Source organism: Globicephala melas, chromosome 16 (assembly GCF_963455315.2).
Source record: "Globicephala melas chromosome 16, mGloMel1.2, whole genome shotgun sequence".
In the NCBI taxonomy this organism is placed as follows: Eukaryota; Metazoa; Chordata; class Mammalia; order Artiodactyla; family Delphinidae; genus Globicephala; species Globicephala melas.
This window is the reverse complement of record NC_083329.1, coordinates 81,195,845-81,209,585: the sequence shown is the minus strand read 5'-3', so window position 1 is coordinate 81,209,585 and position 13,741 is coordinate 81,195,845. Positions and strand designations below refer to the sequence as shown.

At 45.3% G+C, this 13,741-nt stretch overlaps 1 protein-coding gene across 2 annotated transcripts in view; it reads left to right on the top strand.

Annotated features, from left to right (window-relative positions):
* GNPAT (glyceronephosphate O-acyltransferase) overlaps positions 1-13,741 on the top strand; it is a 30,992-nt gene that overhangs the window by 1,286 nt on the left and 15,965 nt on the right. For both annotated transcript variants that reach the window (XR_004035786.3, XM_030839544.3), the window contains exons 2-3: positions 6,618-6,800; positions 12,125-12,301. Coding sequence is in view for 1 of the 2 variants with exons in the window: in XM_030839544.3 (XP_030695404.1) it covers positions 6,618-6,800; positions 12,125-12,301 (360 nt within the window). In the remaining variant the exon portion in view is untranslated. The remainder of the gene's footprint in view (positions 1-6,617; positions 6,801-12,124; positions 12,302-13,741) is intronic.

Below are 13,741 nucleotides of genomic sequence, written 5' to 3'. Positions count from 1 at the left end.
TGATGGCTGCTAATTGTCCACTTTCCCAAGGTTTATCACTTGGACCTCTCTCTTCATTGACCTCACCGCACAGTGCAGTGGTGAAATAGTTCAACCTCAAAACGTAGGGAAAGAGGGTTGCTGTGTAGCTCTGACTTCCCATGGGTAGTTTTTTTCAGCCCTCAACTGGTTTGTGAATTACAGCAATTTTCCACGTGTGTATTAAAGGAAAGAGTTGGTTTTTTATTGCCCCATTCACCAATGATAAGACTTTGGTCACCTTTTTCACGTGAAAAACTAAAGCAGTTAATTGCATGTAAGCCGTTACTGCTTCTGAAGCTGGACAGCCACCCTCACTCCTCTTATGACAGCAGTCTTTTAACTTTCATGTTAACCTGAACTTTTTCTTACTGTTTCAGACTGTCCTTATTTCATTCCTCGGCCACACTCTTATTGTGCAATACTCTAATCTAGTCTTGGAGATATTTAAGATACTGCTGCTTGCAGCAGACGTTGCAGCTGTAGGTACTTACAGTGTCCTCGTCAGTATTCTCCGTGTGCAAGATATGGAGGTTAAAATTCCAGCCCTTGCCTTTAAGGACCTCAAAGGATGTCATGAGAATAAAGGAGTAATCGCAGCTAAGTGAGATAAGCCCAGTGATTGAAGCATGCACAGTATATTGTGGGAGGGCTGGGAAGGAGGGCCTGAGCTGTCTGGGGACTTGGAGAAGGCTTCTCAGAGAATGTGACACCTGAGTTGAGATTTTGAGGTATGAATGGGAGGTGAGGGAGAGGAGGACTGTCGTAGGCATCAGTGTAAGAAGACCACTCCTTGGCATGTGTGGGGGAACCAAGATAGGTAAGGGTAGAATAAAGGGGACGTGAGAAACGAAACTAAGGAAGTAGGCAGAGGATATTTCCTAAAGGAATTTTATATGTTTAAACGCCTTTCAGGATAAAATTTTCATTCTATGGGACACCATTTAAGGATGATTGGATTTGTATTTTTGAAAGTCTAAGAAGACTACTAGGTTTCTGGCATGATTATGTGGGTAACCTCTATTATTGATACTTAAGCAGAGGCTGTAGAAAGGGAATTCGTTGGAGAAAGGAATCTGATACCGGAGGAATCTGAAGCGTGGAGGTCAGTTAGGACGCTGTTGCAGTAATCCAGGGAGGTGACGAAAGCCTGCAGTGAGGCAGTGGCCGTGAGTCTGGGGAGGAGGGAGACGGGTGAGTTAGTGTGTTATTCAGGACAGTTGAATGTGGTAGCTAAGGAAGAAGCCACAGTCTGAACTTGACTCCCGTCTCTGCGATCTGGCAACTGGGCGGATGCCTTTCACTGATAAAGAGGAAGAGGATGGGCTTCCCTGGTGGCGCAGTGGTTGAGAGTCCGCCTGCCAATGCAGGGGACACGGGTTCGTGCCCCGGTCTGGGAAGATCCCACGTGCCGCAGAGCGGCTGGGCCCGTGAGCCATGGCCACTGAGCCTGCAGATCCGGAGCCTGTGCTCCGCAACGGGAGAGGCCACAACAGTGAGAGGCCTGCGTACCGCAAAAAAAAAAGAATACTCAGAACTCAGCACTTCCTAATTATTTTACTAAATTTTCCTGTTATCCATGCTCTTGAAGTTATTTCCATCTGTCACGCTGTAAGGTGGAAATCCTAGAGAACGGTGGCTCCTTGCATCTCCTCCCAGCTCCACATTCAGTGAGGTCATATTGGTAGCTTGAAATCTGCCACGGTGGGAGCGTGTATACCCCAGAAACTGGCAGATGCTATAAATCAGGGCTCTCCCATAGTTGCACGTTACCAGCATGCTACTGGTGGTGTCCCTAAGTGAACTTACCTTGTGTATTTGTTGTCCATCTTTCCTTCAGCTCCCTCAGGGTTCCTTGTCCACCTTGTTCATGCCGTGTTCTTAGCCTGTAGAACAGTGCCCTGTATGTTTGGGGCTGTCAGTAACTGTTGAATGAATGGATCCACCAGAGCAGTTGAAAGGGAGGTACAAGGAGAGGCCTGTTTAACTAGCAATAAGGAGAGGCCCACTCTGCAAAGTAAGATAGGGGGACAATCGTTCACGTCATTCTTCTCACTTGGCCTCCTCATTGTATCGTGCTCCTGGGTGAGTATTTATTTTATGATGGTAAATACTTCTCCAGCACGGCGTAGGGAATGCCAGTTAATGAGCAGTAACGCTCAACCCTGGCTGCATGTAGGAATCGCTTAGAGTACTTTCAAAAATACTTTTGATAACCCAGGTACCACTCCCAGACCAAATTAATCAAGAATCTTTAGGGGGGCCTGGGCATCAATATTTTAAGTTCCCCGAGTTATTTTAATGTGAAGCCTGGGTTAAAAACCACTGGATTAGACATTGAGTTAGACCAGATTGGGAGAAGTTGGAGCTTTAGACTGTGAATATTGGAGAGCTGTCATCAACAGGGCTCAAGAAGTGGCTTCATTTAGTAAGTTATTTTTTACTCCACAAACAATGATTGAAGGACTGGGAATACGAAAATGTGTAAGACACATGACAGGGAGCTCACAATCTTGTAGGGGAGACACCAAAGACAAGTTTATTGACGTATTCTAGATGAAAATGTGATGAGGATTCCCTAAAGGCTTAGCGGAGAAGGTGACCGTTTTGGTCCTGCGTTAAAGGGAGAATCTGGACATGGTACACAGAGGAGGTGTACAGAAGCTGTGGTTGATGGCCGAGGGTTTTCCAGGTGAACGGTGGCGAACGGCCATTTGTAAGTGCCCCGTCTCAACAACTGGGACCACCATGCACAGGGTTACGGACAAAAGAGGCTGTGTCTGTCTTGGTTAGACAAGGCATATCCCCAACACATACCACAATAGCACGCATATAACAGATGCTCCGGTGTTTGATAGGAATGCCATTCTTAGAGGTGACTTGAACAAAGCTGTGGGAGCCATGAGATGTCATAGCTTGTTGAGGCAACTAGGTCTTTGTATGGCTGGCTCGTGTGTTAAGAAGTGTGAGCTTGATCCTGCAGTTACAGAACCGTGGAAGGATTGCAGATGATCGCAGCTGGCAAGGTTTTCAAAGGATACATACGTGCTGCTCTGCCTTGCAGGTTCTTGTTCTGAGGACGCCCTCCCTCCCCTCTCCCCCTTTCCTCTCTCCTCCCCTTCCGCACTCCCCCCCGCCCCCCGCCTCCACACCACAGACACCTCCCCAGCTGATTCTGATCCTTTTCTGTTCCCACACCCAGGACGGCTAAATGGGAAGTCTCTGAGATCTTTCTTGTCCCTAAAATTATATCATTTATAATGGTAATTTGTGGCATTCTACCAAGTCTGAGCCTGTGTAACTTATGCTATTACTTCATTAATGAGAACTGTGAAATTTGAGGTTCTTCAGCCTTAGAAGCAGGAGTATGCAATACGTTACAGCGACTGCAGTTTTACACCAGAATTCCAAGCTCGAATATTTTCCCCTCATATATTCTCTATACTTATATACGTGGGCATAAAAATGTTCACATTTGCGTATTTTACATGTTTTACATGCTACCCTTTTATACTTAAGCTCCTTATAAATGCTCTTTGCTTCTGTCTGTATTCTCGTTGTGCCCTAACGGTGGTCTCAGTTTTTCTGGGGTTTTTTATTACCTTAACATTTAGTCGGTCAGTTATTGATCAATTGTGCTATATTCCAAACACAGCTAGATGATGGAAATGCAAAGAGGACACAAACCGTCCTGCCCTCAAGGTAATTGCATTTTAGTAGGGAGACAGACATGCAAACGATTACATGTTATGGGACACATACCACAATAGACGTATGTAGAAGGTAACGAAGTCCTGATGAGGAAGGGAGAGTAATTCCATCAGGGGAACTCAAGGAGAGCTGTCACAGCAGAGTGATGCCAAGGCAAGGGTGACAGGAACAGAAGGGCGTTCCAGGCAGAGATGGACACGTGCAAAGGCCCAAAGGCATATCAACGAGGGACTGTGTTAGGGAAATCAAATCACTCACTGTTGAGTGGACCATGAGTGTGGTGGGAAGGAAAAGCCAGGTCATAGAGGTTCTCATATGACGCCAGAAGTGGCTTAGGTCTTGTTCTGAAGGAGGTGAGGGGTGTCATGTAAATATTTTAAGCCAGAATTGTGTTTTAAAAAGGGCACATGGTGGCATGGAAGACTGATTCAAAGGGACAAAACGTAGGCAAGGAGACCAGTGAGGAGGCTGTCGTGATAAAGAGCACAGGCTGGACATGTGAAGGAGGAGTAGACATGATGGATACTTAAAGGCCGTGTTAGCAGGATGGAACGGATTGCATGTAAGGGGTGAGGGAGGAAAGGTCTAGAATGATGTAAACACAGGGATGTAGATGGTGTGGGGTTATTGATTGAGATTTCAGGAAAGTAATCAGCTTGTAGGACTGTGCAGAGGAGAGATGAGTTCAGTTTTGGAAAAGCTGGATGCGAGAGGAGGACAGGGCAAGGGATTCAGAAGCATAAATATTTGAAACCAGTTGAGTAGGTGAGAGTACTCAGCACTGTGTGGAGTGAAGAAAGGAGGGATGGAGATGTTAACATATACTAAAGGAAGTGGGAGGAAAGAAGACATATTTGTAATTGGGGGAGGAAAATTTCCCCCAGGTTGAGAATCTCTGGATTAGAGAAATGAGGTGGGGTTTTTGCTGTGACAGAGTCATGAATTAAAAACCACAGTAGGAACATTTCAGAATAGCTGTAGGTAATGAAAGGAGGGAGTGCTTGAGAACGGTGTCCCACGGTGCGGAGGTCTAGGAGGAACGAAGACTTGAAAGAGGCCAGGGTCTGACGATTAGATTTGAAAGAAATATTAATGTCTGTTACGCTTTTTATAGTAGCAATGAATGAAAAAAAGAGTCCAAACATCCAACATTAAAAGTAATATCGTGCGAGAAACTTAAATGACATGGAGGAGTGTTTATAACATTAAGTAAAAAGAAAATCAGGAGACAAATCAAAATGTACGTGTGGTGAGGGAGGGACTCTTCACAGGCACAGAAAAAAGCATTCACTGAAATGGTCACTGGCTCATTGGGAGACAGTTGATTTTAATTTTCTTCTTTGTGCTTTTCTGTATCTCCTCAATTTTTATAATGAACATGTATCACTTTGGTAATTAAAACATTACATTAAGAAATTAGGGAATACAAAGGTGACGGTGCAGCCACTAAAATATTTTAAAACAATATTTAATATAGGGAAGTATTCAGAATACAGTTGATAAGGCAAGATAAACTATATTTGGTAGGGTCCATGTTTTAAATTTAAAAATATGTATTTTTATATCTATGAATGGAAAAAATAAGGGAACTAGTAAGTGTTACGAGTAGTTATTCCCAGGGTGTAACACTGTGGGCAGTTTATCTTTGCTTGTATGTTTCCACGTTTCCAAATCTTCCATAATTAGCATGCTGAGTAGTATAGGGTAGTGGTTAGGAACAGGGTCTGTGAAGCGATAAGGCTTCAGCTTGAATCCTGTCTCTGTCCTCTGAGAGCTGTGGGACCTTGGCTGAGTTATTTCACTTCTCTGTGCCCTGGTCTCCCCACTGTGAAACGTGGCAGTGATGATAACTCCCTCACAGGTTTGTTGTGAGGATTGACCCTTCGTATAGGTAAAGTTCTTAGGACAGTGCCTGACGCTTAGGAAGCAACGACGCATGTTAGCTGTACTTATTATTACTACTATTACTTTTATCATCAGAAAAACAAACTTTTAAGAATTAAGGATTCAGAAGTCGTTGGTAGCCTAATAACGAGCAGTTTCAGGGGCTGGTTGGATAGAAGCTGAATTTCAGTCGGTTGAAAGGAGAAAAGAAAGTAACACAGCAAAATACAGACTGCACCATAGTAGCTTATATGGGAGCACTTTGGTCTTGCGTTTGCACCCATGTAGTTTTATTTGATTTGACATAATCTTGACTCTGATGTACGCTTTAATTTTTAAAACTAAGAGAGGCAGACAGAACAAGTTTATTGGTGTGATTGACGAAATCTGTAAAGTTGATCAGATTCTCTAGAGCCTAACGTCCCACCTTTGCTATGTTTGTTAACTTTCATAAAGGGGCACTGGCTTTATAAAGGTAGCAATCAGAAATATAATAAAATATTATAATTCAGCATCAATTCATTGATCCTAATAATAGCTACATTTCTTTTTCTTTTCGGTAATTTTATTCTTTTTTTTTAATTTTTATTTTTGGCTGCGTTGGGTCTTCGTTGCTGCGCACGGGCTTTCTCTAGTTGTGGCGAGTGGCAGGCTCCTCTTCGTTGCGGTGCGCGGGCTTCTCATTGCGGTGGCTTCTCTTGTTGCGGAGCATGGGCTCTAGAGCGCAGCCTCAGTAGTTGTGGCGCGCGGGCTTAGTTGCTCCGCAGCATGTGGGATCTTCCCGGACCAGGGATCGAACCCGTGTCCCCTGCATTGGCAGGCAGATTCTCAACCACCGGGGAAATCCAATAGCTACATTTCTTTTTCTTACTATGTGAAAACCTAACATCGGAACACTCTGCTCTTGTTCTATGTCATAGAATAAAAATTTTGGCTAAGATGAAACCTTACCAATGTAGTTTTACAGCATGTGCATTACTTTCTTTCATTTGCCTCATCCACAGAAGGAACTCAAAAAGTGGGATCAGTTTGAAGATGCTTTGGAGGAGAGGAGGCATGTCAGTGACCTGAAATTTGCCATGAAATGCTACACACCTCTTGTCTACAAGGGAATTACTCCTTGCAAGCCAAGTGACATTAAATGTAGTGTTCTCAATTCTGAAGAGATTCATTATGTCATTAAACAGGTAAGTGATTTCCTCTTCAGCCATAGCCAGATTTGTTCATTGTCAGCAAGTTCTCTTCTTGATTCTATGAATTTATTTTGCTATTTTTAATGTATCTTTTTAGATTTTGCTATATTCAGCACATTCATCAAATGTTTATTGTACCCATAATGCATCTTAGCCCCTTTGCTAGACATTCTGCCTAATAGCTAGTTGAGCAGCGTGCTTGACCTCATAAGTGTATAGTCTAATAGGGAATGATGACAGTTGTGCAGGCAATTACAGTGAAATATGATACAAGACATGCTAATGGGAGGCCAGTGTACAGGGGCATTAATTAGTTATAAGAGCAACTAATTTTGTGTAGGGAGTTAGAGAAGTGATTTTATAAATGAGGCCTGAAAGATGTTTGGGGGTTTTCCAAGTGAAGTGGGTGAAGAAGAGTGTTCCTAGCAGGGCAAATAACTTTTTCCCTGTGGTTTTGAAACCTCGTGGCACATTAAAATTATTCGGGGAGGGGCTTCCCTGGTGGCACAGTGGTTAAGAATCCGCCTGCCAATGCAGGGGACACGGGTTTGAGCCCTGGTCTGGGAAGATCCCACATGCCGCAGAACAGCTGGGCCCGTGCACTACAGCTAGTGAGCCTGCGAGCCACAACTACTGAAGCCCGCGCACCTAGAGCCCGTGCTCCACAACAAGAGAAGCCACCGCGATGAGACGCCCGTGCACCGCAGCAAAGAGTAGCCCCCACTCGCCACAACTAGAGAAAGCCCGCACACAGCAATGAAGACCCAACAAAGCCAAAAATAAAAAAATAAATAAATTTTTTTAAAAATAGAACGTTTAAAAAAAAAATTATTCTGGGAGCTTTTAAAAATCCCTGTGCTTACGTCTCACCCTCATACCAATTAAATCATAATGTCAGGAGTGAGAAACCAGGCATCCGAAGTTTTTTAAAAGCCCAGCCAATTCCAAAGTGTGGTGAGGTATGGGAACCACCAGCTTATTTTAAGGCAAAGAGCACATGTGTGTTCGTGGTATTGAGAGGTGTTCAGTGGAACCAAGACTGAAGAGAGCAGAGGAGGGTGATGACAGGAACTGGGCTGGAGAGGAGAGCAGGCCACGTCGCGAAGGGCTTTGTGAACCGTCTGAAGGAATTGGATTTATCCTACACACAGTGCAAAGCCATGGAAGGGGTTCAGGTTGCAGTGTGGCGTGATCAGTTTATGTTTTAGAAACACCGTTGTGCTGAAGGAGACGGGAAGGCTGTGTGTGGTGCTCCTGCAGCAGTCCCTTTGTAGGATCGTAGCTGCCTGGACTGGTAAGTGGTTATAGAAACAGAGAAATGGTCAGGTTTAAGAAATGACCAGTTGGGTGAATGAAGTGAAGGAAAGGAAGAATCAAGGCTGATAGAGCCATTCACTGAGATAGGGACTTAGAAGAGGGCTTAGGAGAGAAGCTGTGCTCTATTTTGCACACGTCATTTGAGGACATCCAGATAGAGGTCCTTGGCAGGCATGATCGGAGCTCCCCGACGGCGGGCTCTTCTATCATATCGTGCTCCTGTGCCTTGAGGTTCACAGAGAGATCCTGCTTCTTTGACTTTTCACTGGAGGTTAGTCCGGTTTGTGGCCTTGGGAAGATTCTTCATTTTGCAGCGGCACTGGGGTTGGGGGCTGCGTCACACGGCTTGCGGGATATTAGTTCCCTGACCAGGGATGGCACCCAGGCCCAGACATGACAGCGTGGTGTCCTAGCCCCTGGACAGGGATGAAACCCGGGCCCAGACACTAACAGCGCGGTGTCCTAGCCACTGGACCAGGGATGGAACCCGGGCCCAGACACTGACAGCGCGGTGTCCTAGCCACTGGACCAGGGATGGAACCCGGGCCCCGGACAGTGACAGCACGGTATCCTAGCTACTGGACCAGGGATGGAACCCGGGCCCAGACACTGACAGCGTGGTGTCCTAGCCACTGGACCAGGGATGGAACCCGGGCCCAGACACTGACAGCACGGTGTCCTAGCCACTGGACAGGGATGGAACCCGGACCCAGACATTGACAGCACGGAGGGAGCCCTAGCCACTGGACCAGGGATGGAACCCGGGCCCAGACACTGACAGCGCAGTGTCCTAGCCACTGGACAGGGATGGAACCCGGGCCCAGACACTGACAGCGCAGTGTCCTAGCCACTGAACCAGGGATGGAAGCCGGGCCCAGACACTGACAGTGCAGTGTCCTAGCCACTGGACAGGGATGGAACCCGGGCCCAGACACTGACAGCGCAGTGTCCTAGCCGCTGGACAGGGATGGAACCCGGGCCCAGACACTGACAGCGCGGTGTCCTAGCCACTGGACCAGGGACGGAACCTGGGCCCAGACACTGACAGTGCGGAGCCCTAGCCACTGGACCGCCGGGGAGCTCCCAGGAAAATTATTTGTTATCTTTATTATTTGCTGTCTCTTTTATTCTGATTCGGACATATGACCTATGCTCTTAATCGTATTGTTGTGATCTGTCTTGGGGAATCTATTAATCTTGTCTGACTGAACTTATTTCATAAGTGAAGTCAAATTCTCTCTCTCTCTTTTTTAAATTGCTGTATTTCTGGTGCCTAGCACATAGTACACATTCAATAAATATTTCTTGAATTAATGAATGGAAAAAAATACTTTGGTCCTATCCCCAGAGATTCTGGTGTAATTGGTCTAGGTTAGGACCCAGGCATTTCTCTTTTCTTCTTCTTCTTCTTTTTTTTTAAGTTTCCCCATGTAATTCTAATGCACAGCCAGGTTAAGTGCGACTGATTTAAGCCTGTGTTTTTCAGACTTGAACGTACTGCTGAGAAAAATCATACAATCGAGGTAGATTGGAATTATTATAAATTCTTGATTACGCAGCACACTTGGGCCCTCTTTGTTACCCAGTCATTGATTGTTTCCCTAGGAAACTCTCTCCCTTTCTCCAAAGTGGCAGTTTCAGTTGCCCCATTCTCCTTGAACCTCCAACCCTACCTTCTCCACTTACTCTGGACAGATGACTTTTCTTCCTACTTCACAAAGAAAATTTAAGCCATTATATAAGTGAGAGCTGTTTCAGCTCTCTGAGATCAGGCCCCTAATTTACCTGCATCTAACACCCGTGATTTTCTTCTTCCCTCCTACTAGAATGGAACAGGGATCCCTTCTGTTCGAGTTTAATCCCTACCCTACTCCTTTGCTCCGAATTCCACCTCCCCCCTCCTCCTCGGGAACTTTGCTTGTCGTCTGTCCCCTCAGTTGTCTCAACTTCTTCCTGTTATCAGCTCTTTACCCTCAGCATTTAACATGCTCACTTCTCTTCCAACTTAATTAGACTTCCTTTGACCACATTCCTTCTCTACTTCCTACGCATCTCTTCCTTTCCCACTTCTGCTCTGCTCTTTGAAGAAGTTGGCTGTGTTTTCTATGCTTGTTGCCCTACTTTCTCACCCTTCATGTACCGCTCAGCTCACTGGAATCTGATTTCCAACCCTCTGTAGGAGCTCTTCGCAAGATGGTGAATGACCTCCTTCTTCCTCGTGGCAAAAATCAACCTCATTCAAATCCTGGATAGCTTTTGGTACACACGCTCTCCTTTCCAGGACACCACACTCTCCCACTTACCCACCACATCTTTTTGATTATTTCCCAGTTGTCTTTATGGCCTTCTCTTCCTTTGCCTGTCTCTTTAAATGCTGCAGTTCCTCAAGATTTTGTTCTAGCCCCTTCTTATCTACCCACTCACTGGGAGTTTTATTTATTGCCAGAATTTTAAGTACCCTCCTTATGCTAATATCTCCATATTATAATATTACTATATAAAAATAATATATTATCATAAGTAATATAGATAATTAGTATCTATTGCTTCAGCCCAGATCTCTTTTGAGTTTCACACATATATTTTTACAGTTTATTGGGTATCCACTTGGAAATTCCAGAAGCACTCCGAAAGCATTCAAGATGTCTACCTCAAAGTCTTGGATCCACCGCACCCCTGTACTGTGTGTATTCCCCCCTCCCACCCAGATTGTCCTGTCTCTAAGAATGCCCCCCCCACATATGCTAGTTGCTCAAACCAAAAATCTGGATGCCGTCTTCAGCTTCTTACTTTCCTCTCACACGCTCCCAGGCACTAAGAGCTGCTGATGTGCTCTGCTGAAAATGATGTACCCTCCTAAAAATAGCGCTGGTCTACCTCCGTCCATCCCTGCTGCCACTTCTCCAGCTGAGGCTGCCTTTATTTGCAGAGTGCAGTAGCAGCCATTGAAGGGGCTTTAGCCAAGGAAGGATGTGATGACTTCTGCGTTTAAGAGACTGCTCAGGCTTGTGACATGGACAAGAGACTGAAGAGGGACATCACTGGGGACAAGGAGTTGTAAGACCACTGCTTCTCTCAGGTTTCCAGGGAGAGGGGTCTGTAGGGACAGCACATCAGTCGGGCAAATGAGAAGCCCAGGTGCACAGAATAAGAGGCCAGGCCATTCTCTTCTCTGCTTTCCTCCAGTGCCTTCTGAACAAGCCGGCCTTTTCACCTGTGTTCTTCACCTATCCAAGTCCTTCCTGTCCCCAGGGGTCTTGGCTTTCCCACTCCCCAGCCTTCTCAACCGGCTCAAACTGGCATGAGCATTTTCTGTCTCGAGGAAGGTCCTCTCCTGGCAATGTATTCTTTCTTTTTAATGCTCCAGTTCTCTCTTTCCCTTCTGATCCTGATTCCTCAGATGTGTAGGCTGTGCGACTTCCCTGGTGGTGCAGTGGTGAAGAATCTGCCTGCCAATGCAGGGGACACAGGTTTGATCCCTGCTCAGAGAAGATCCCACATGCCGCAGAGCAACTAAGCCTGTGCGCCACAACTACTGAGCCTGCACTGTGGACCCCGTGAGCCACAACTACTGAGCCTGCGTGCCTAGAGCCCATGCTCCGCAACAAGAGAAGCCACCGCAATGAGAAGCCCGTGCACCGCAAGAAAGAGCAGCCCCCGCTCGCCGCAACTAGAGAAAGCCCGCGCGCAGCAACGAAGACACAACGCAACCAAAAATCAATCAGTCAAATACATAAATTTTAAAAAAAAACAGTTGCAACAATGTACTGAAAGTAACTACTAAGTGTATGCTCTCAGACACTAGATCTTGAGCAACAACTTATTTTAGAGAATTTGGATGTAAGCTTAAACTATATCAATTTAAATTAAGAAAAGAACATACCATTTTGAGTTATATAATAACATTGGTCCATTTGGAACTGGTCCTACTGATTTGAGCAAAAAGAATTTTGACTTTTTTTTTTTCCAGAAATTTATCCCTGCTTTCCCTTTTCTTGTAGCTTTCCAGGGAATCCCTTCAATCTGCCGAGGTCCTGCGAGAGGAAGCCTGTGGCATCCTGGATGAAATGAACCACAAACTGCGTCTGGGAGCCATTCGGTTCTGTGCCTTTGCCCTGAGCAAAATATTTAAACAAATTTTCTCGAAAGTGTGTGTAAATGAAGAAGGTATTCAGAAAGTGAGTATTGCTTGTAGAAAAGCAATCTCTTCTTCAATCCCTCACAATTCATTCAGCTCAAAGGCATCCCGCTTTGCACTCGATGAGCAGGCCCTGGTTAGCAGGTGGCCTCCAGCCTGAGCAGAAGAGACTCCGCCTCTCCGCGGGGTGTTTTTTCCTTTTACCTTCAGATCTGCAGGCTTCAGACAAACTAACGTAGTCACTTAGTTACAGACTTTACAGACTAACCTAATGTCAGATGTTCATAGAGTTACAGAAGTCGTACAAAGAAGTTCCACATATTCTTCACCAAGATTCCCCTACAACATGTTCTCTTTCCTTTCCTCACACACCTTTCTGGTGTGTTTTCCCTATAAACAAGGACATTCTCTTATGGTGTAATTATCAAAATAAGCAAATTAACATTGACACAGTGCTGGTAATACAGATCTTATTCATGTTTCACCAGCCGTCCCAGCTGTGTCCTGTATAGGCCAAAGAAAGTCCTGCATCGTGTGTTACAGTCAGCTCCCATATCTCTTTAGACTCTTTTAGTCTAGAACAATTACTTAGGCTTTGTTTGTGTTTCGTGATATTACTTTTGAAGAAATCAGGCCAGTTATATTCTAGTGTCCCTTGATTTGGGTTTGAGATGCTTTTTCGATTAGGCTCAGGGCGTGTCCTTCTCAGTGTATCAGCCCAGAAGCACGCGGCCTCCGTTTGCCTGTTCCTGGTGATGGTCACGTTCGTCACTTGGCTACCGTGCTCTTCGCCAGGCTCTTGGCCCCTGTAGAGTTACTCTTTGTGCCCCTGTAATTAATAAGTATCTTGGGACAAGAGACTTGAAGGATGCTTCAGTACGCTGTTTTTCATCATACTTTCCTCCACGCGTTTTTACAGCCACTGATGTTTTTTGCTTGAATCAGTTATTACTCTTATGATTGCCAAGTGGTGATTTTTCTAATTCTGTCACTCCTGGCATTTAATTGTTTACTTTTTTCTGAAAGTAAGAGCTTTCCCTATGAAGATTATTTTTATTCATTTGTTTTTAATACCTTTCTTCTCTTACTAGGAAGCTCTTGCCTTCACCGGCCTTCCTCCTCATACCTTTTAATGCTTTGTTTTTATTCAGTCATTTATTTTGCTTCCACGTATTTCTTCCTGCTGTGACTGATTTCTAGATTGCTGACTTACGTCTGCACCTCTGTCGGAGAACGTTTGATACGGTGTTGGGAACGGGGGATGTTGCTGGCTATGTCTTGTTTGTCGGTAGGTTATGTATTTCGATTTCAGAAGAACAGACACACGTTGACACAGTGGGTATTTTTGAGACTGACAGCCCGAGGAATGGATCGGGAAGCTCGGATGCATCCCTCCCTGCTACAAGGCGCCCACTCTCCCTGACAGTGAACCCAGTGCATAAATAGAGAAATACCATTCCTTTCCTTGGTCCTAACAATT